The following is a 23,386-nucleotide window of genomic DNA, read 5'->3' on the forward strand; positions in this document are numbered from 1 at the left end:
AACACAATGGCTCAGGGGGTGGAGCCCATATGCCTTTCTCCGTCCAGCTCACTGCTTGGCTGATCTTTTGGTGTTTTACATGAAAACAAGTACTGCGATTAAGAAATGTATAGTATGCGAGTTTAAAAACAAGAACAGTCCAGGTTTCCACATTCGAGAGGACAAGTAGATCCAATCAGTGATTACTGAATCACCCACATAATTTAAAAGCACTTTGTGACAGATGAGGCTCATTATAATTTCATATGGAGGAGAGGATGGGCAATCGGAGCTCCCATCTGACCCCTAACCCCCATCCTTTCTCCAACTCTGTGAATGCTATTTCTGTTTGTAAAAATAGAATTTCCTTTGCCAAAGAAAATGTTATGTTTCCTCTTACACAATAGCTTTCTACCCTTATATGTAACCAGCCGTGAGCCCTGCTGGCAGCTGCTATGTGCTGTAAAACATGGAAAGGTAAATGGGAAACAAAGGGCCCAGCCGTTTAACAGTTGTAGTTCATGACAAGGAGAGGATCAGGGAATTGAGAGGTTTGTAACTCAATTACAACTCCTGAGATGCTGTCTAATAATAACGCCCCCCCCTTCCTTCTGTTCCATCTAAACACGAGCTCTCAGTCCAGTATTACATTAGTAGTAGATTAGAGTCTGGGGGAAAAGCACCAGATGTGACCTCTACAAACTTCGGGAATAAAGGAGTCTGAGAATAAGAAGAAAAAAAAAGAGATGAAATTCAGTAATGGAGTTTCACAAAATGGCAGGATGATGGAGGGATATGTGCTGTCTGTCTGTTGGAATGAACTTTTCATGCAGCACTTAGTCAAGCTATTTCAATTTTAAATGGCCCTTTTCACCTCATTTTGCAGCGTTCTCTTTCCTCTGAAAGATGTTAAGTGTGTAGCCTTGATTTAAATGCTTGTATTCTTAACATGGCATATAAGAGTGTAATTGTCCCTGCATTTCTCGTCAAGAGAACCCAGACGAGACGTATCTGCACTCAGACTGTCTTTTCGGGCTGTGTGAGCCTCTGCATGATTAGCTGCATATGGTGCAACATTTCCAGTTCACATTGCTTTTTTCTTTAGGCCACCACAACCGTTACCTGCTGAACGAACAGCCAGGGGGGGTTACTCATGTATGAACGCTGATGTAAATATAGTCTGATGGAACTAAAACATAATGTAGCACATGGGGTAATGGCCTCCGTGTGTTATGTTCTAGTGAAGGTGATTTATCTGAAGTCTGCGTTGGACAAAGAACGTCATGCTTGCTTTACGAGCTGGGTAGTCAGTCCGAGATGCTTTGCTGTTTTTCTCCCCCTTTTCCTTTTTCCACTCTCATCGGATTTCAGGAGAGTGGCCCCTCTCTATTGTCTGCTGCAAGGCGGCCTTGTGGACCTGGTAGCCTGAACAGAGGGGGTTTAGGTATTAAAGCATTTAATTCAGGCAAATTAAAAATGCCTCTACTTAACACGTCTTGTTCTGCAAGCCTTTTATGTGGAATTGACTGAGGATGCATGCAAATGTTCTCACACACACACAATGTTCATAAGCACATACTCGACTTGAGAGTAGTGGGGGACAAGTTAAAGATTTTTAGTGATGGATGTCTTTCTCCATCGCTCTAATAAGCTCGGCTGGTCAGACAGAAGATTTGTTTAGCAGTCATCGTGGCTTCTGCTTCATTTAATCTGAACTGACAAAGTTAAATTGAGCATCCTGGTCGAACTGTGTGTGTGTGTATACAGCTAGTTACCTTTCAGTGGCGAGCGTGGGAGGCTTACACAAAGCTGGACACTGATATCCATTGTGAGCTCAACACGCATAAATGCACATTAGTCTGCAATAACAGAGCCTAAGACTTTGTGCCCCCTAGTCATACACTGCAGAAGAAAGGCTTTTGAAAAAAAAAAAAAAAAAGTCAAACTGAAACAATTTCATGCCTGTCAAAACTATTGCAGATTATAATGACTTTTTAGCTCAGTAAAAATGCAGAATAATATTACTTGGGCCGCATTTGAGGGGGGCAAGAGCTGTAAAGTAGTATGGCTGACTGTTAAATTATTCATGAGCCCTGAAATTAATTTTGAACCACAGTGGAGCTCTCCATTGGGAAATCAATGCTGTTTGTATCTGCTGTTGATTATTTCTCAAAATTATTATTATAGTTTTGATTTATGAACGCAAACAACACAGTTACTGTGGATTATGTGCTTTCAGATTTTCGGTCTGAAAAGATGTATTTAGTCTCGTGTGTCACTTGTCAGGCCTGGTAGGTTTCAAGCACATACTCAAATAAGACTGGAAGACATGAATTTGTATGATGATGCAAATAAATCAGTTTAACCTGATGTGAAAACAAAACAAAATGTCTGTAATCTTTTGTATTCTTATCTTTTTTTATGTTTGGTGATTTTCTGCTGTTAATGAGGTTTTTCTACGTTGTTGTGTGCAATGAAACCTTGTGTCTGTCGTGTGTTTACATATATGTAAGTTGTGTGTCGGGACGTCGGGGCAGCGGCCTGCTGTCGAGCCGAGCTATATAATGGAACATTCATGGCCACGTCTGACTTCACGGGGATACAGCCTCGAATAAAAAGAAATTTGCAAATATCCCCCGATAGTTTGAGAGATTCGCGGCCTCCTGGTGCTGTCCTTTACATGGACTGAGCAGATGATACTGGGGCTGACCCGTTAACAGCACGGAGAGGCCCGGGACAGACGGGGGTCTCTTTTGTAACAGCCTGAAAGGATGGATCTGCAGCAGCTGCAGTGGATTTTTCCCCACATGGGGGTGGTAGGCACTACAGTTTTTCCTGAGTCATATTGTTTGCAAAGGTTTTTTTCCCTGCAGTGTTTATGCTTTGCAGCCATGTTTTACACCTTTTAATTCCAGTGGCCATTCTGAAATTATTTGTCTAAAAAGGACACAGATAAGTGGTTAAATAAATAATGAACAGAGCTGAATTAGGCCTTGTCAAAGGGCCTGAAAAGTGTCCTGGGGGTTATGAATGTCTATTTGTAGACGTCTTATTTCTTTTTTTACGAACATGTCATTCCTAATTCATGCTTTAACGTGTTTTTTTTGCCGATAGGAAAATGTGTCTGTGGTGACCTGGTTAGTTGTTAATCTGCAATGTGAATTCCCTGTGAAACCAATCGACTGGAGACTTTTCGCCTCAGGCAGTCATCAGTGAAGACAACTGGGTCTGTCCTCATGTCTACCATGTTCTAATCTAACAGGCTATTTATCCTTTGTCCCAATAACAAACCACTGCCAGGGGACGTCACATCTAGTATTAGTGATTTAATGAAATCAGACTGCAGCCTACATATACACCAGCCTCTGTATGAAGTCTGGATGCCCTTATCATTTCATGGGGATGGCGTTGAATTGGATTAACTGCTGTCCCTGCCCTGGTGTTGCCACTACTAACACATGCAGTTTAAAGCGAGTGCATGGAAGAGGCCACTTTATATTGCATTTAACGGGATAGATATTCAGGTTCGTGTGGAGAGAGACGGGGACGGAGGAGTTTGGTTCATTAGCATCATCATCATCATCAGCAGAAGGTTTTTTATCTTACTGTATAAAGCGTGGATGCTTCTAGCTCCCACTGCAACGCGATGTCAGATCCCTGCTTGGAGACGGTGCTAACCACGCGTCCAGTGCGCTGCTCCGTGCGTAAAAAGACGAGCTGCGAATATTGAAACTTAAATGCATTCGGTTCCGTGCAGCCCTGTGTTTTTAAAGGGTGGCTGTCCGGAGGAGACGGGTTTACAGTCGCGCACAGTAGTTTTCAGTGTACTGGGACCTGAATGGGAGCCGGTGGGAGTCTGGTTCTCCTCCAGCTGCCCCTTCGTGCCCAAACTCTGCGGGAATCTGCGCTGCGGTTCCAGCTGCACGCCGGGGTGTCTCCTCGGGCTGCGGAGCCCCAGACTTTACGCACACAGTACCCCCCCCCCCCCCCCCCTTTCCTTTATAATCCCATCAGGTCTGCGTATTCACCCCCTGTTTATTGTCCCCCCCACCACTGCTTCACGGTGTCTCAAAGAGCCGAATTAAGCACCGAGGAGGATTTGACGCGTCCCTGTTGCTCTCGACACTTTCCATGTGCGGAGTGAGGAAATGGGACCGAGGAGGGGATTTCAGTTTTCAAGCCAGAGCTTCATGTGCGCAGAGAACGGATCTGGGTGTTTGGGATCAATGCTCGAATAAATAAAAAGGGACGAAAAGCAGCAAGTTGAAGAGAGGGACGCAGAGACAGCTGATGCCATCTGAGCAGAAGAGCTGCGTTTGGTGAAAGAAAAGAGCTCTGACTATTTTTGTGGGGTTTGGTTTGGTCTGCTAACCCTCGGAGGGACAACTTCCATCGGGGGGAACCCATCATTTTTCAATAAGGCCCAGTATTAATTAAATAAAAAAGAAAGAAATAAAAAGGGGAGAGAATGTGGTAACTAGTCGGCTATGAACTCCTGAGTAATCCTGGAGACTTTTCAAATCCTTCTGCCAGAGAGAATATCCAAAAAAGGGAAAAGAGAAAAGATGGAAAGGATGCATTCCCAGCACACACACAAAAAAAACACTTACCTTTATAATAAACCCTCAAAAAAAAGCAAAGTAACAGGTATCCTCTTAAAGTGGGCTTCACCGAGAAGGGGAAAAAAATAATAATCCAGTCCAGGCTATGAGGTTTTTAAAAAGTCAGATCCCAAAGAGCTCCCTCTTCTCTGGAGCTATTTGGAGTTTATCTGTAGCAGCACTGCTGTGTTTGCTGGTGCCTCTCTCTCTCTCTCTCTCTCTCTCCCTCTCTCTCTCTCGCTCACACACACACATAGACGATCTGTGGACTGTGCCAGGACATAGGTGCACGGCTAGATCTCAATACAAATGTGGAATTGTGTTTGCCTCTAGCTTTGCTTCAATAGAGCACTGATGTCATCTGGAGGAGGGGTCTCTCTCCCTCTCCCTCTCTCTCTCTCTCTATCCCTCCCTCTCTCTCTCTCTGTGTGTTTGGGAGATGCGCAGGGAAGATGCAGTGCTGAGTGGATCCACTAGGGGGAGTGGAAGAAAGGGGAAAGGCCTCTCTCACCCTTCTCAGATGTGAGCACTTAGAAGAGGAGTGAGGAGTCACTGATTGGAAAGCAATGCTCACTAGAAGAAAGGAAAGGAGTGAGGGAGGAAACGTGGAGGGGTGTGTGTGTCTGTGTGTTTGTGTGCATGTTGGCGAGGAAGATGCACACAATATTTTTTACTTGTAATGGTTTGTTTTTGACAGTTTGTGAGCTCTAGTAAAATTAGGATTCGTGCATTTGTTTACGACGTGTCAAGATAATTTCAAATTTTGTGTTTTGTTATCAGGGGTGTCATTACAGATGTTATGGTTTGAAAAAAGTGCAAGATAAAACAAATAATCTAAATAGAGTAAATGTGTTTTCTTTTTTTTCTGAAAGTTTCAGTTTTAAAGCAAATCAATTTAATCTGTATACAATTCTAATAAAAACACACTTTCTTGTGGCACATTCACATAGAGATAAACTGATTATATTGTCACAGTTGACTAGAATCATTTATAAGCACAATATGTGTTTTTGTTTGTCGGGCTGCAACCGTGTGTATACATACACGTATGACATAATATATTCACGTTTCATCTCGTGGTTCGTACAGAAATGCTGTTTAATTTTATACAATGCGTGAATTAACTTACCTTCTACCGCCTGGTCGATCACCTTCTCCGGGGCTTCCAACAAAGAAGGGGCTGTATCACTAATGAACTTTATCGTTACGGAGTTTTCAATTTCGCTCTGATTATTCTCAACAGCAAAAATTCTCAGGAGAGCTTGGACCTCTTTGTCGACCCATCCGTCGTAGTAGGTCTACACTGGTTCCATAATGTTGATGCAAGACAAGAGAATACAAGATGTTTTTTTATAGATTATGGCTGAAATAAAATGCTGGAGTGTACAACCAATCGGGGTATGTTTAGCACAGGAAGCCACACCCCAAAGGTTCAGATACTTACGTAAAGAACTACCCCCGCTCCGAGGAGGGACTTTTTTTAGAGGTGAAAAGAATGACCTGGAACTTTATTTAGACCGTGCTCCCTATCTGGTGGAAACGCAAGAACTTCCTGTTTCAGTTCCTCGTTCTGGGGAAAAGTTCCTGTGGTCATAACGCAGCTGGTGTTGATACAGGACAGAAGTGAGAGTCACTGTGACGTACCTGCACTCCCCCCATACTTTCTGTTTGACCCTCTTTGGACCGTTTCTTTTTGTGTTTAAAATAAGCCTGTGGGTCCGCTCCCTTCTCGGCCCAAAGCAGCCGTGAGTCAGCCTGTTAGTCAAAGCGTTGTCTGGTGGAGCTGACCCGGCCAACACACCCTCCTGCTCTGCGTCATCTCCAGTGTCTCCCTGTCCAGCTACCTGACGAGGCCGACACCACCACCACCACCACCACCTCCACCACCTCCAGCACCACCCGGAGCACTGAGCTGCAGCGGAGCGGCTCTGCTCAGCTGTCGTTGGACATCAGCTCCGTGCTCATGCCAGTTTGCCAATGATCACATATAAGTGACACAAGCAGTTGTCTGTAAGGCAGGGACGTGCAATTCATTATTCTTGAAACTGCTTTTTGTTAAATACATCTAGCATATTATGCCATTCAGTAGTGAATGCCTGGATAGTCTTTATTCCCTGGTTTTGGGGAAAGTTATAGCTGACGTTTGTCAGGAGAGAGCAGCTGCCCTGTAATAAGTAATAACAGTTTAAAAAGCCAGTAAACTAGCTTTAGAGACCTAATAATAGTGTAGTCTGACAAGTGAGGTGAATGAACACGTCAGACTTTGCAATATATGTATGTGTCAATTTATATGATATTTCTAATTCAGCATGCTTAATGCAAACGTTACTCATGCATGTAACCTCCTGACATACGAGCAGCAGCACGAGCCATTGCAAATCCCCACTTACACTCCTTATCTGTGTCCGTATGCTGTTCTCCTGATGCCTGCTCGTTATGTGGACTTTTACTGAGAGCACTTGTTGTGGCCTCATTAAGACTGGTGCGTACTCCACAAGAGGGACTGTCTGAGTGTGCGACGACAGCTGACATCTCTTGCCCAGTTCTTTCTTTTTCCAGGACAGAGTGTGGTCCAACTTCAACACATGGTCAAACCACGACTGTCATCTAAACTGGAGAGCCTATTTGAACGGGCTCTTAAGCCTGCGGCATCTGCCAGAGCTACTTCCACCTCCAATGGAGTTTTTTCGGATTTGTTTGCTTTCCAGCTGGAGCACCTCTCCGTTTTGTTCGCAATCCAATGGGATTCCTTGACAACAATTAAAATCGCCTGCCTGTGTGCTGTTCATTTGGAGGCAGATCAGTGGGCAATGCAACTACTGCAGCTTCCACAGAGGCTTTATGTTTTGCAAGTGGGTTAATAAGCAAAACTACCTTATCATTTAAGTCCAGGTGTTGTAAGCCAAAGACAGTGAGGTGTGAAAAGGTCGGGCTCGGACATCCTGACTTGATCCTTGCCTTCCCTCCAGAGGAACCCGGGCCTGACCTCACTGTGGCTTCCTCTCCTAAATCAACTGCAGACACATCTGTCAGCGGCGGCTGATTGACCCTCTCTCAGACGTACAAAGAGCCCCACTGGAGGACAACGGTGTTGGGTTTCTGTTATCTCAAGACCGGGGGAAATCTGTTGCCTTGTTCATCTTTTGTTCAATGGGATAGATGCTCGCCTTTCCCAAGGATGCACTCCAGTCTGTCTGGCCAATTTCACTGTGACAACAGACCGGTTGTGTCCTTCTCCGTTAGTGTGTGTTTGTGAAGAGGGACAGCATAGCTAAATATATTAAGCCACTTGATTTAGTTAAGTGCTGGCTAAAGTGCCTTTTGGCTCTGGTGGCAGCAAAACAACTGTTAAGTGTGCACTTGTTCTCGTTCGGTATCAGGCCGTCCTGCAACCCGTTTTTTGTCTCATGACAGACATTCGACCAGATAATCGATTTACTACATTGCTCTTGTTGTGGTCAATAGATACTTGCAGTTGGCAGGCTGCGGTGCCCTACTTTCCGGGATTGTTAGCCAAAACGCACAACCTAGTCTGATTGGTTCTTTGTAATCTAGGTGTTACGGACATTATTTTATCTCCTCCAATTTTCCGTTTATCTGTCACTTAAGCTTAGCGTGCGTTCGCTGAAAAGCTGTGAAATACAATAGGCCCCAAAACTGCTCTGGGGCTCGAAGGGGGAAAATGGTGCCTGATTTCCTCTCATGCCTCCTTCCTTGCTCTGACTGGAATTCATTATTGATAGACTCTCCGTGTTCTTAACTATTGCCAAATTAAGGGGAACATGTAAACGGCTGCTGTCTAAACCTCTGCTTTGTTTTTCATTTACCTTCTGCTTTATTTGCATATTCATCCTCCGCAGGCAATCAGCAGCGATCTTTGCTGCAGGCCTTTCATCTCCGCTCTGCCATCCTGACAGGCAGCTTTTCAGTATCACAACAGTTTAACTAGGATTTGTAGATGAGAGGTGCTGTTGCTACGCCGAGACTATTCACATTTTTTGATTCGCAGGGGTTGAAATGTGTGTGACAGGGATAGAAAGAGGGTTTATGGAGAAAAAAAAAATGAATCCGTGAATGGATAAATATGTTGACGGATGATGGATTTCATTAGTGTGGGTTTGTATAAATGTAAATGTCGGCATCATGGTAGTGCCCCAAAATGGAAAGCGTTCACTGATGGATCTTTATGCATGTGAATGCAGATGTCAGTAACTTGAAGCAGGCCCTAGCTCTAGGCTGGATTGCTATTACGCCATGCAGTATAAGGTACTCGTCTTTTCTGATGCAGATCCCAGATGTTGAGGGATGGGTTAACCCCTTCATCTCTTGGGACTAGGATGCAGCCAAGAGACAGAAAGAAAGAAAGAAGCCAACAACAACAGAGACTAAAGGGGCCGACATCCTGCTGCTTAGCCGAGCCCGGGGGCCGCGGTCAGCAGTCATCTGGTCCGCCGCGTGTTTGTGAAAGAATGACAAGCAATGCAAATGGCTCCGTCGGCTGTTTTCTCCTGCGTCTTTTGTTTTCTTTGCTTGTTTTTTTGTGGTCAGTGTTGTGATGTCTGTGGAGACGGAGGAACTCGGGGATGACTGAGTTCCATAAAAAGGTACAGAGGGGGGTTGCGAGCTGACTCGTCACCCTCAGGACCTCCCATAGGTTAATGACCCCAAACACAATGCTGTGTGATCAGATTAGATAGAGCACTCTCCCCCCACTGCACTAATCAGCACAATAAAGGAGATAAAAGATAGAATTACCATTCAGTGTTTCACAGTCCAGCATGCAATCTCTCATGAAGCTAATTGAAGCCTGTCTCTCTTGCTTTGTAACTGGTTTACTATTCCTGCATTAAATCTGTAAATAGCCAATTTAGCATCTTCTCTCCAGCCTTCGTTAAATGACAGCGTTTATCTTTACAATGGCCTACTCATGCTTGTTTAGGTTACGACAGAACCTTTAAGACAAACATGCACCTTTTTATTTTCCTTGACTCAGCAGCACATTCCTTCAGTGTATGGACGGATTTAGTTCTTTAGGAGCTGGAGAGTCATACAAAAGGGTCAGTCAGGGGTTTAGATCTGTGAAGAGAGGAAGTTTGGGTTAGCGTTATCTTGTAAAACAAACTAAGTCCAAATGAGATAAGATAGATTAAACAATACCTCAAGGTCTGTAATGGCCCTGTTGATTGGAGCACATAGTATTTCGGTTGAGGAGAAGGGGGGGGGGGGCACTAGAGAAGAGATTTCTCATCACACAGACCTGCCATCGTCCTGATCAAAGCGTTGGCTTATCTGTGCCAAACTGTAACTCTAACGTGGTTTTCTCTGTGATCTCAGTGACTTTGTTTACTCTCCCGAGTCATATCTAAAAATTACTTCCTTTTTAATGACTTCTCAACAATAAATAACTAACTGCTCAAATAGTACAAAGGCAACATAGATATATGTTCATGTTCTTGAAAGCCAACTTGATGCCATCACCGCCAGGGCTGCTTCTTCAATCACTAACTTAAAACACATTGTCACTTTTCAGCTCCACATGTATATATGGTTGTCTAAACTAATATAATCTATTTTGAATCAATATAACCGTTTTCAGACATGAACTCCAAGTGAAATCCAGAGTTTACCCAGAGTTTGCCTTTCACACATGCACAACACAGCGGGAGGTTTTCTCCACAGACACAATCACAACAGCAACAAATCCACACAGAGACAGGAAGTGACGTTTGAACTCTGCAGCGTGGATCACATGATCATGTTTACAGCATCGCCACAAACTCTCTTTAAATCTTCGTCTATGTCTTCTACTTGTGTGAAGCCGCTTTTTTCACCTGGATATATTTGATTCCTTTTTGTTTGTGGCTTCATTTTTGCATCTGTCGGAGCATCATCAAACCCCACACTCGTCGTGGCATTGTCATTAACTTCCCCTGGATTTCTACGGACTTTATACCATGAGGTCAGGCGGGTAAAGTTCATTGAAACAGCAGAGCGGCTCATTCTGACATGTGCGTTCACACAGGCACCTCCTCTGTGGAATACACGGAGGATCTGCAGAGTCCGGTGCATGTCTGAAAGCAGCTAATCTCTTATCTGTCGATGCTGGGTCGAGTTATGTTGACATTTTGTCACTGCGGGAGTCTTCACTTAAAGCTGTTGTGAAAGCCGAAGGAACCAGAGCCACCTAATTGGCATTCAACCCCACCAGAAAGTGTTTTTAAGTAACGCCTCTGACCGTCCTAGCAAACAGGAAGGTGTCTACACCTCAGCGTCTGACACCAGCTCTTCATCCTGAGAGCCTTGGTTATTGGATATCTTATTCCTCCTGGGAGCCCCATTCAAAGGGAACCTTGAGAGAGTGATGATTGGGAAATAAAGGGGTGGTTGAGACGTTTATGACTTTCCTGAAAGAATTGATCCTAGACTGCCCACCCATCTATTAGCGCGAGGGCGTAAAGTGCTTGTGGTGGAGTTGTCAATGACATGTTTTAGGTCAAACTGGATGTAACCAGAGGAGACCCTCGTTACCCCACTCTGCTGCTGGGGTGTTTCTGAGGTTAACCACCAGCAACAAGAGGTGTGTGTACGTGGAGGTGTGTATTACATCGGTGGAGATGGGAACGAGGTGTGGGAGGATTTCACTGTGGTGGATTGGGAGTTGTAATATTTATGAAGGACATTGCTCTTCCATATGTGCATAAAGTTACTGAACCTTTGGAAATTTTCTATCGTTATGTCCTTAATGCAAAGCGAGACACTTGTTTTCTTCCACTTACTGCATTGTAAATGGGTCATTCAATTGATAATGAATTAAAGTTTCATATAAAATGTCAGTGTTTAAAAGTCACTCAAAGACAACATTGAAAAAAAACTCTTCAAAGAAAATACACCCAAACTCTTTTCACAGAAGGAATGAAGGGGGAGGTTGGGAGAGCATCACAGGAGGGTTTACCACACTTCAGTGCTGATAGGTGCCAGTGGCACAGCATGATAAAAAGCAGATCATTGATATAAATTAAACATGACGAAAAGTGTGCCTGTATAGACATGCAAATTACATTTTGCTGCTTGCTTGTATCATTTGGAAATAATCAGCATTCCGAATTTGTATTGCTTATGAATATAGAACGTGTTTTTTATTTGTTGAAATTCTTCAGTCTTTGAGGTATATCTCTGCTAACAGAGACAGAAGTAGGAAAAAAATAAAACATTTTTGGTTATTTTAAGGTTTTTTTCCAGGAGCAGAGCTTTTCTTCTTGCAGATCACGGCCTTGAAATATACCTTTCTTTGCTCCAATCTCACAAACCAACAATAAAGACAAAGCTGTGATATTTCACAGGGCAGTAAGAACTCCTTTAAGCTGACCCATCAAAGACCACCACTAAAAGGTAGAGGAAGTCAACCAGCAAATCATCGATAGAGGAGCTGGGTAGATGTGTTGGGTAAATAGAAGAATTGTCATTATAACCAACATAAATCACCCAGGCAATAACAAAGATGTGAATTTATACATGGCGATAAGGAGAAAACACTGAGGGCAGGATCCGCCAGACGTTGCCAGCCGCTGATGTTGTCTCAGTCTTGGTGTGAAAATGGCTGCAATTTGAAATGGTCTCTTTTTCTGGAGAGAGTGATTGGTGAACAGTCTCTGTGCTGATTGAATTGTATCTGCTTGCATCAAGTTTCAGCATAACGTTGCCACAGCCTCTCGAAAATGCATTCCTGTCTTTGCAAAGGTCACAGTTAATGCAGGAAATGCCAGCATTTCCCGTTCGGAGGCATCCATCACTGTGACTGTATCATTTGCAAAAGCTATTCTTTGTAGATCCACTTAAGCAGTTTACAATCCACATTTGCACGATCATGTGACCCGATAATGCATTTCATCGCAGCTGCACACCATGTTCTGTATTCTTTCATACAGCATATCTAATAGCTGCAAACAGGTATTTGCTTCGTCCTTTGACTGTCTTACGTCCTTTGCTCTGACGCACTGTTGCTGTATCTTCTATTGTTCCCTGCTGCAGTGCTCTGTTCTTCTTTAAGTCTTCCTTTTGAAAAGTGTTCTATAACAATCTCGCTGCTGCTCCAGTGACCCAATTTCCTCACTTTGATCATTAAAGTTTAATCATCATCTTCCTCATCAGCATTTCTCATATTCATGCCTTTTCACCTGTGCATCTTCCATAGAAAGCCTTGCATGTAAGCAGGCAGAAGCCTTACATGACTTCAGTGTTTGAGCTTGGCTGAGTTTTCAGATTGAATGCCTTTTTGCAGAGTTTGTAAAAGTTGAGCCGAATTTCAGCCAAATACATGAAAGTGGAGTGAAGTAGCAGCAGCCGCCCCCAGCTCTCTCAGGATAGGGAAACCCCAGAGGAGGCTCCATTTAACCCCTAAGGATTAGTGCTCATGCCTACTTTAGCATTGGTAAAAGGGAAAACGTCTCAGCACATTGAGTCAATAGGGATTCAGGCCCGCTCTGCTGGCTTCCCACACAAAAAAACGGACAAAGAAAAAAAAAAAGAGTGAAGCCCCAGCTCTGAATTGAATAGGGTTAGATGTTTGCTCAGCCTGCTTCGCCGCTTGCCCTTCTGCTGCCTTCACAGTACATTACCAGACCAAAAAAATGAGGCTGTAATCTCAACAATGTATTCAAAGCGAGTACCTGGAGCTTTCTTTGAATATTTTGTCTGCACCTGGTATTCCACTTAAAACGGACGGAAGAGTTCTAATTGGGTTCTCTCGTTTCTTTTTTTTTTAAAACAGCAGCGGTGTATGGAAATGGACATACTGTATTTGTACTTGTTCAGTGGTGTGTTTGGACAGTGTCTTCCCCCGGTCTTCTATAATCCTGTGAGCCGAGCGGACTCTCCGGGCAAAGGGGGGGTGGAGGGGGGTTAAAAAAAGGAAGCCTGGCAGTGCTTCTTTATGAGCTTGTATTCTGTCTCCTCTCTCTGTCTCCCTGCCTCCCTCTCTCGCTGTCTTGTAATTCACATTCTCCTCACTTGCCTTCATACTGTATCCTCCTGTCCTGCCTGGTGAAGGTTGCTAGAGAGGAAGAGAGTGTGTGCGAAGAGACGGTTCAGTGTGATGTCGGGGGGGCGTGGCCTCTCTCACAGGGGTCCCTGGCAGAGTCCAGGCTCGGTCTGTTGACTCTAGTCCTCGGCTGACATTCCCTCGTGTTTGTCTAAGCTTTCATCACGGCCCCATTCAAACAAGTGCCAGCAACTGATAAAACACATGCTCCCACTAATTCACATTGAAGCGGGCACACACACACACACACTCTCACACACTCACACAGCATGCACGCTACACACTTCAGACTTCAATTTGACTTCATAGCAACAGGTGAGGCCCCGAAATGAAGCCATATCTGCAGCAGCTGCATTGTGCGGCTCCAGGACACTTGTAAAAATGACATTGGACTTGCATGTTGGAGTGCGTTAACAGCTGTTCATAACGTGGAATGATATCTGTCCCCAGCAGTTCCTCCTGCCGCCAGGAGACAGTGGATGTTCTTGCTTAATCATTCGATCCCGGAGAGTACCGGAGTACAATATCAGAGGACCGGTTGTGTCTTTCAGTCTCGAGGAGGTGGAAAACAGCTGTGTTTTCACATTTGGCCCTCTTACTCTGCCTGGCACATTTTTCCTGTCTAGCGTTTGAAGGGTCGGAGCCAGGCAACGGGGATTCATCTGCCAGTCAAGCAGGAAGAGTGTCTTCTCCTGGTGTGGATTCGCCGTCTGTTCTCTTGTGTCGATGGCTTCCCGATCCGCCAAATTTCACGCCTGCAGAGGTGCGGTGGGCTGAGCGGGGGGGTGGGGGTGGGGGGGGAGCACTGTGCTGGGTCGGCAGCAGCACTATGGGTGTGGGCCGAGAGTGACGTCGCAGACGCGGAAAGGGAGAGTGTTATCAATCCAGCGTGAGGCTGCGATGTGGAGAAGCTGGGGTTTCAGAAACCAGGTGCAATCCACACCTGCCTGCATTCTTCCCACCTCGCTTAATTAGAGTTCAGTATCCTCCTAATAAATATTCTTGCTCTTGTCTCTCCTGTGTTTGTGAGAGTGGGTGGGAGGCGATGGGCTCAATTGGGAATTATCTAGTATTCCCTAGTGGAGGCCTCTTTTTATTCCTCCTCTCTGTTTACCCACAAGAGAGTTCTCACTTCTCAGTTAGCCACACAGTTTCATCGCTGATCTCCTGATTTATTGTTCTTATATATTCTCTGTGAATGTGTCTGCATGTTTCCTCTTAGGCAACATCCATATTACTAATTATTTATTTTCACGATCTCTGTCCACATGAAAATGCGTATCACGTGACTATGCTGGGTGTGTGTGTAAACAGGAAGTCAAGCGCATCCAACTTTACACAGCAACCGGTCGAATAATACCTTGTCTCCTACACATGTAAGCAGTTGTGTGTATATATAAATACAGCACTGGCCAACAGCAGTTAGCAAAGACAATGGGGCTAGCTATACGCTTTTAAGCGATTATCCATGTTGCGTTCTAAACTGGTAGGTGAGGCTAGCTGGTTGTTTTCTTCGGGAAAGGGGTCATGTGATAGTAGCCTGACAAATCAGCGAAGGCTAAGTTGTTACCCAATGAGCAAGTTGTTGAGTGTCTGCATCATCTTTTGCAAACATTTCAGTTTCTGCCCATCCAGACTGAAATGGAGCAAAGTTTCCAAACTTCTCTGTTTCAGCGTCTCTAAAACTCTGGATTAATGTGGATGCCGGTTGCATCCAGGGCAGAGTTAACGGATTGAAAATATAGTAGTTTAGATGTACCGTTAATCCCATATTTAGGGCCCGAGCACTGACTTCAAAGGTCAGGTGAGACCCTATTGAAATTGTAAGGATTATTATTATTATTATTATTATTCAGGCAAATGAATTGGCTTTTTGAGGGCTTTACCATGCTCAACTTCTTACCCAAATTTGCAGAAAGTTAGAAAGTGGTGAAAATGTATGTATTCTGGAGGAATTTTCAATGGGCGTCGCAAAATGGCTCAACGGTGCCCCCGAGACCCCCGGAATGTGTTCACATTGACCGATCTTCACAAAAATCGAAACTAAGGTGTATCAAGACCAGACAAACAAAAAACGTCTCTAGGTGCAATTGGAAAAACACAACAGGAAGCCTGCTATTTTGCATTTAGTGGCCATTTTGGACATATTCCACATTTTTTCTTTGATGTACTTGTACCAGGGTTTTCATTCTTGTTGAAACACAATCTCGGACTATGTGAGGTTACTAATTAATACCTGACTAAAGTGAGTTACAGTTGATCTCCTCTCGCTGTTTGCCGTGCCAGCAGGAGATGGGTATTCTCACACAAGTGCAAGTGAAGAGAGAAATGGTTATTTTCTGTCGTCAGAGCTGTCAGCGGGTCGGCGGGGATCAGTCACATCATTTGTCACATCTGAGGCCGAGTGCTGCAGAAGTAAAAGAAGAGTATTCGACCCCCCCCCCCCCCCCTAATTGTAGTGTAACAGTGCTCTGTATGCTGTGCAGTCATCTGCTGGGTTATAATTGGAGCTAAGGCTGTTGAACCCCTGCGTGGTGCTGCCGAATGCAGCTCCGCGGAATACTCCATAGAGTCTCAGTGTGTGACTTCCCTCGCAGCCTTGACAGGCATTTGAAGCTTCCCACATACCCAGCAGTCGGTTTACCTGAGCAACTCTTTACATCTGCTCTCTTCATTGTGAGACCTGACTGTGGGGATACAAGTGTCGAGCACCGGTTTCCGCCACAGAAGGAGTGCGAGGTGTTCCGCTCCTGACGTCTGGTAATGGCAAACAAAAGAAAAAACTCTCTCGCACTTGCTCCCCGGCTAGAATTCAGTAACCGCAACATAAGGTTATCCAGTCAGAGAGGTTTTATTATTAGTTTCATACAACCAGTTTTTCCCTTCACCTTTTTTTTTTACCACTGATTGTTGCCAATACCACCCACATCACATGGCCGCCTGACCTTGCCCCCGCCATGTTTAACAAACTCTGCTCATTCAGCCATGTTACTATGGTGACCAGGCCGAGGCAACCCAAACACAACGGCCATGCAGGCTCAGGGGGCCGAGCAAAAGTCCATATTTCACAATATCCGTGCGCAGCATGGAACCCATCAACGAATTGCAGTGGAGTCCAACAGCACTGAACATTCTCAGTGACGTCCTTGTGCTTTTGATTGTCCTTTGAAGACCAACATGAAGGTCAGCCCTGTTTTTTGGAAAAAAGAACAGCTAAAGGCTAAAGCCAGTTGTGTGTTTATGGCTCGCTAAGTGAACAATTGCCAAGCCATTTCCTTCCAAATGGGGCTGCTTCTTTCTGAGCCAGGATTTCTGTAGTCATGCGAGCGTTGCCTCATTTGATAACGCACTATAACTTCAGCCTTTCAGTCTTCATCACAGCTGTCTGGGTTATTTCCAGACAGTGAATGCTGCTTTTAAACATGCACTGGTCTCAGCAGTTCCTCCGTATCTCCTCTGGAGGAGGTGCATGTTTGAACCCAAGTGTCAGAGTGAGGCAGTCCGCAGCTTCTACAGACTTTATCCACCTGACCTTCTTATATAATGTCAGTAGAAATCCAGGAGAAGTCGATGTGTGATCACAGCAGGGGATCCCCCGCTGGCGAGTGAAGGGGCTGATCACGCTTCTTACACCAAACAGACGAACAATGAAAAAAAAGAAAGAAGAACAAATATCTTGAAGTGAAAAAGCGACATCGTACTCGCAGGAGACACCGACGGAGATGTCAAGAGAGTTTGCGGTGATAAGAGCCAATGATGGTGTCGGGGGGGCTGTCACGTTAATATGTCAGGTCTACACAGTCATGCACACACACACACACACACACTTTAACTTAGCATGCAGGAATTGTATGGCCGTCAATTGGACCTTACACACATGGAAAGATATACAAATTCATGTCACGCACACCCTCAAGAGTATGCAGACATAGGAAGTGATCTGATCTTTAGGCCTCTTTGAGACACGGTCCTTAAATGCACCACCGATTTCATAAAACATGTCCGCGTCATGTTTGAAAAAGACCTTGAGGCTGTTCTTGTGAGTAATGCAAGTTGTCTGACTCGCAAAGACCTTTCCTCTTCAACACGGCTCAAGCCTCTATTGAACGCCGCAGCATTGACAGAGAGGCTACAGCGAGCACAAGGTTAAATGCACACATGAAAAAGAGATTTTTACAGGGTTATTTTTCCCGTCCTGCCACAACACTGTGATAAAATTCTCATTTGTTATCGTTTGGAAATAAAATCTGTTTAATAAACCGTGAAAAATGGTTTATATGCAAATGAGCCAAGTTAAAGCCGTGGACAAATTCTTCTCGCGTCGGGCGAAACCTATTTTTAAAAATGTGTTTTGATTTGGGTTTTCTTTCTCTCTGTTTTGCAGGGCGCTCTCACATTAATCATTAGGCAAGTCCTCCTAAATCTGAACGTTTTCTTCATGCCAGCCACCTGTACAGTTTGTGAGCAAGTCTAGAAATTCACCAAGAGCAATAAATTCAGCTTGAGCCCTGGTTGACTTTGTAAAATAATAATTGTCGTAATTTCTTATTGATGAGAGAATGATCTGTGGGATCTACATGGTTGATGAGTGTGAGGAGGTGTGTGGCGCCTACAGGCCTGACATTGACTGTTGTTCGTGGAGGAATAAACAGTTGAACTGTGGAGTAAATTTTTAAACTCCAACCCTGATTGGCGGCGTGTGACAGAACCGGGGACACTCTGCTTCTGTTAGAAATCACTGTTGTTTCCAACTCACCGCTGTTCTCCTTCCGTGCTGCCACCAGAGTTGGATCGAGAAAGGCCCTCGGCGCTCTCACATGCCAGATACTAAATATCATGCAAGCACTTCTGAACTCTTCACTTCCAGCCATCTTCCAGATTACACATCTGAAACTTTCTTTTTTGGGTTTACAGTTAGTCTTCTTCTGGATTCTTCTGTTTTGCCGACGCCAAAACTTACTAGTGAGTTAGTTTTGTTTCCGTGGATACATGGAGGGGTAGACCCTGGACAGGTCGCCAGCATATAACCAGCCAATTCATATTATACAGACAATTTAAAGTTTCGAGTAAGAAGGAAAATGCTAAATCAATTACTATAAATGGTTGTTACATTGATTCACTTATCTATAGAAAAGTGGATCAAGCTTCATGTAAAACAAAATGTCAGTCTGTTGTAAAAAGTACATTTATACTGCAGGTTAGTAAAGGATCCAGGTACAGTTATTTGCTTTTCAGTGTAATACAATTGTCAATAAAATATGTCACATATATGATAGTTAGTGAATATTGCAGAAATGTATAACATTAATCTTTTGCTCAGGTTTATTTAATAATTCAAAAAATCTAGTTTCTTCTTTCTCTGCCAATAAAAAAAATAGTTTTATTTTGAACTAACAATATTAGTATTGTTCTTTAGAACGTTTTTTTTAAACATCATTGAAAGACAAAGTTGAGTATATTCACTAAAGGATTTGAAAGTAATTAGATTTAGTTTTTGACTCAGTTTTGATAAGATGCTGAAGCCCAAGTCTAATAATCCTCTTTTGTATTAAATATGTGAACAAACATGATGGTTTTCGTGGTAAGAATTTTTCCATGACTTGTTCTGAGATGTGCTTCCTGACTGTGCTGATGGACCAATAGCGGGAAACACTTATTCTGATTTTACACTTTTGGTTTTGTTCACCGTCCGCTTTAATTCCACCAGGGTTTTGCATGGTAATTGCAGAAGAGACAGTTTTTCTCATTAGCTTATCGGGAGTTAGTGCAGCGCTAAGCTAGCTGTTTGTTTTTGGTGCTTCTGCAGGTGTGTGTCTTTGGCTTCATGGTGGTCGTGGGGAGATTGGCTGTGTGACCGTAATTACTAATTTAGCTAAAGTGCGGGGGAAACAAACGGAGCAGGAAAAGCTGGAATGATCAGACGCTGTCTCCCTCCAGCTGCCTCCAGCTCTAATCTGCTCAGGTAATTCCCCCTCAAACCCATTGATTCCATGCAAGAGATTGGATTTCAATGCATCTCTGATGAGATGGGGCGGGGGAGACAACCTACCTGAGCACTCAAATGGATTGGCAAGCAGATGCTCGGTCAAAGTGACAGGTGATAAGGGCTTTGCCAGGCTTTAAGTGAAATCTTTATGCATGTCTGGCTGTATGTATCCACGCTGTCACTGCCCATATTTTTTATGGTTTGTCTCGTTCGCGGTGCCTCTCGGAGCGTTTTCCTCGGATTCCGAGCGAGCAGCCCTCACAGTCGGATAAGCACCTGTGACCTTTCAGATGAAGTGCTCTGTTTATTTAAGTGACTGTTTCACAACTGTCTACCTCACGAGATGGTATAAAGAGAAATGAAACAAGCAACTCCCCTTCTTCTGGTACTTCATCAGCAGCGACCACACTGGCTTCAGAGGGAAAAAGTAAAAGACAGTTTGATTACACAAGTGGTTGTGTTGGTGCTAGGGTTGCAAAATTCCGGGAATATTCAAAGTTGGAAACTTTCCATGGGAATTAACGGGAATATACGGGAATATACGGGAATTAAGGGGAATAAACTGGAAATGTTGTGGGTAATTTATACTAACTGTATTTACCTTGTCATATACAGACATAAATATAAACATTTTGTTTTGTCATAGGCTGATTTGAGCCCTGAGAGAACTTTGGGCACTTGACTTGCTTCTGCATCTTTGTGTCATTCTTAACATAGGTCTTTGCACAGTATTTGCAAATGTACACAGCCTTTCCTTCTACATTGGATGGGGTGAAATGTCTCCACACATGAGATAGTGCACGTGGCATTGTTCTGTAGAATAAGATGAGAAAAGCGCTTGTAAAAAAACACTAATGCAATACCAGAGATATAAATAGTTAGCCAAATAATTGGAATCGTCTGTAAAAATATTTTACAATTGATGGATAAATGAATGGAAATAGGTTAGATCGAAACTTATCTGACTAGTCCTGCACACTACAGCAGGCCTCAATAGCCCTGCTGTAGAGTGAAGGATGCTGGGAGTTATCTGTGCATGTGATGGAAGAATGCACAGTGGAGGGTTGAAATTCAACGTGAAGCGTGTGCTGCATTCCATACATCTTTAAAATAGAGTTTTAAATGATGTTTTTATTGCTCACATTTCATTTGCTTAGTTTATTTTATTTTTTCAAAATTCCCAAGCTTAACTTCCCATGGAAAGTTTCCGGAAATTTACCGGAAAGTTTCCGCCCCTTTGCAACCCTATTTGTGCACCTTGTTTATTTCCTGCCCATGTCAAGCCCGCCCTTTTTACTTTCTCATCATGTTGTGCAGCAAACAGCGCAAACAAAGAAGTGCCTCTTCTTGCTATCAGGAAGTTGCCATCATATTTTCCAGTGCAGCTGTATTAAATGTCTCTGCGTCCTCATTCCCCCCGGCTGCAGCGTGAATAGAAGTGCATCTTTGTCCACGTCCACAGTTCTGAGAGTGAGAAGAAACCATGAACCGGCCTTCGTATACGCCACGTGCTGTTTATATTATGCAGCTAGAAAATAAATCGAAAGCTTTATAGGAGCCGTCCTCATGTAGCATCTGCAAACGCGTTTTTGTAGCCACAGTTCACACATTATTCCTCCAAACCCAACAAGCTTAATTTGTAGGTGCCCTGGCTTGTGTTTGCTGTGAGGGGTAAATGCAGCCCTTTATCTTGCAGTGGTACAGCTTTACTGCCCGTGCATACACTGTACAGTATGTTTGGCCCTGTGCCTCAGGATTATGTGTCGGAACAGGCTGCGTTTTATCGTAACTGCTGCATCCCCGTTTTTATTAGAATGCAGAGCACCTGTCACATTTTTAGGGCCCCTGCAGAACAGTGGTCAGTTAAGATAATTCTAAAAAAAGGGAAATGTGTTTACTTATTGGCACGCTGGCTTTCATCCTTGAGGGTAATGTGCTGTGGGACGTGCACTCAAACAGCCACGTGCCCTATAAACGATGCTCTTCCTGTCATCTTTGACCATTACTTTCCTTTTATCTGCGCTCTCCCTGGTTGTGGTAATAGTGAATCTTTCTTGAAACAACACCACTTTCCCGAGGCTTGTTTTGCAAAATTTAATCACCTTTCTCACTGTCTTTGCCACAGACGCAGCAGGCTATGCAGCACATGCAGAGCAGCTTAAGATGCCCTGGCCTGTATTTAGCCTCTTGTGTATGGCAATTTAAAGCCATTCTAATTGGAATCCAGGGGAGAATCTCTGGGAGCGCTCTCTAAGTACTGCCCCGCAATTGTGTGCAGGTCAAAGGGCAGCTGGGAGATTTGCATGAAGTTCCATGCCAGAAAGCACGGTTTTAAGCCGAGCGTTTCATTTGAGGCAGCAGCAGCAGCCGAGGAGGTTGGAATGCGAGCGGGAGAGCTCTTCATTCCTCACACGAAATGGCCTCGGCCACCTTCATTTATTCCCCCCCCCTCACTTCATCTCACTGTATGCGTTTTTTTTATCCGTGTGGATCAGGAGCAGCCGGAGCATTTCACCCCCGGAGAGACTCCCACACCAATCACATCGTAGCAAAGCTCTGCAAAATGGACAACTCAAGGTGCTGTTTCAACATCTGAAATTGATGGCAATCAGTAAATTGCCGTCTTAAGTGCAGTAATGCATTAGCAATGGGGTTGTGATCATAACCAGAGCGCTGTGGATCAGAGGAGCTAAGCCTATTGTCTCTAAGGACAAAGCTGGGGTTGGAGCAGGCATGGGTGACTATTCTATCTCCTTTTACCCAAGCCAGCAAAGTTGAATTTCCCTGATCCCAGGGTCTAATCCCCCCTTTTGCCAGTCTAGCTGTCATTCAGTCGGCCGTCAGGACCTTCTTTTTTCCTGTGTACTCTTGCGCTCGCAGAGCATCATTAGCTGAGGCTCAGCCCTTCCCCGTCTTTAACCCCCTATGTTGTCCCTGTTGCTCTTTTTAGAAACGGCCAGTGTTTCCAGTAGCATTAAGTCTTTGGCTGTTGGACTGTAAAACTCTAATACCAGCATCTTAAGGAGTTTTTAATCCTCTTGCACAAAGACCCATAAAATGGTGATGGGACAGGCCTGTGCATTTGTCTCTCACAAGCAACCACATCCTCTACTGTAGTTAACACCATTAAAGATTGAAAACCTTCCAACCTGTTTCTTTAACTTGCATATTGTCAAAAAACCAAGTCAGGTCTTTTTAGAATTAATACACACGACATCAACACTACCGTTAATTTTGTTTTTATTTTAATAAAATGCAGCAGGAAATCATCTGTTTCTTATTGCTGCAGAAAAAAGGGAGCGTGTACCTTCTGGGAAAAGAGCAAAATAAAACCTGTGTATCAGGTTGCATGATACTAGTAGTTAGTATTGAATTTAAACTGATGGAAAATTGGATATGACATGTTTGGATAGAAAAAAACGATATATATCACACATGTTCTTGGTCTTTTGTGGATTTATCCATGTGGCTTTAATGCTCCTTACAGCAAAGAGTCAGGATTTGGTGGAGGGCATTAATGCTAAAGAGAAATCGAATTTAACAGCAACACAAAGATGTTCATTCTGGACAATTAGGGCTGCAGCCAGGCATGGTGTCCTGCTCCACTTCACTATTAAGTGTGGGATTAAGCCACTCAGACCCTGCACATGCACGATTTCTTCCTCCACTGAAGAGTTTTTGGAATACCTCCTCTTCTTTCTTTGATAAGGGGCAGGAGCATGTTCCTGTCCAAATGAGGGTGGGAATGAAAAGTGCAATACAGAACACACAATGGTTCTTTTA

The 23,386-nt window shown here is 44.0% G+C and overlaps 1 protein-coding gene across 3 annotated transcripts in view; it reads left to right on the top strand.

Moving 5' to 3' along the window:
- The window catches only part of macrod2 (mono-ADP ribosylhydrolase 2), a 423,714-nt gene that overhangs the window by 79,580 nt on the left and 320,748 nt on the right, over nt 1–23,386 (top strand). The window contains exon 1 of one of the 3 annotated variants that reach the window (XM_061086921.1): nt 13,877–13,932. The exons of the other annotated variants lie outside the window; for them this stretch is intronic. Within the exon in view, the coding sequence (XP_060942904.1) occupies nt 13,887–13,932 (46 nt within the window). The 5' untranslated portion in view covers nt 13,877–13,886. Of the gene's footprint in view, nt 1–13,876; nt 13,933–23,386 lie in introns of those variants that run through there. 3 annotated transcript variants of the gene reach the window in all.

The sequence above is a fragment of the Limanda limanda genome, chromosome 15 (genome assembly GCF_963576545.1).
Source record: "Limanda limanda chromosome 15, fLimLim1.1, whole genome shotgun sequence".
Lineage (NCBI taxonomy): Eukaryota > Metazoa > Chordata > Actinopteri > Pleuronectiformes > Pleuronectidae > Limanda > Limanda limanda.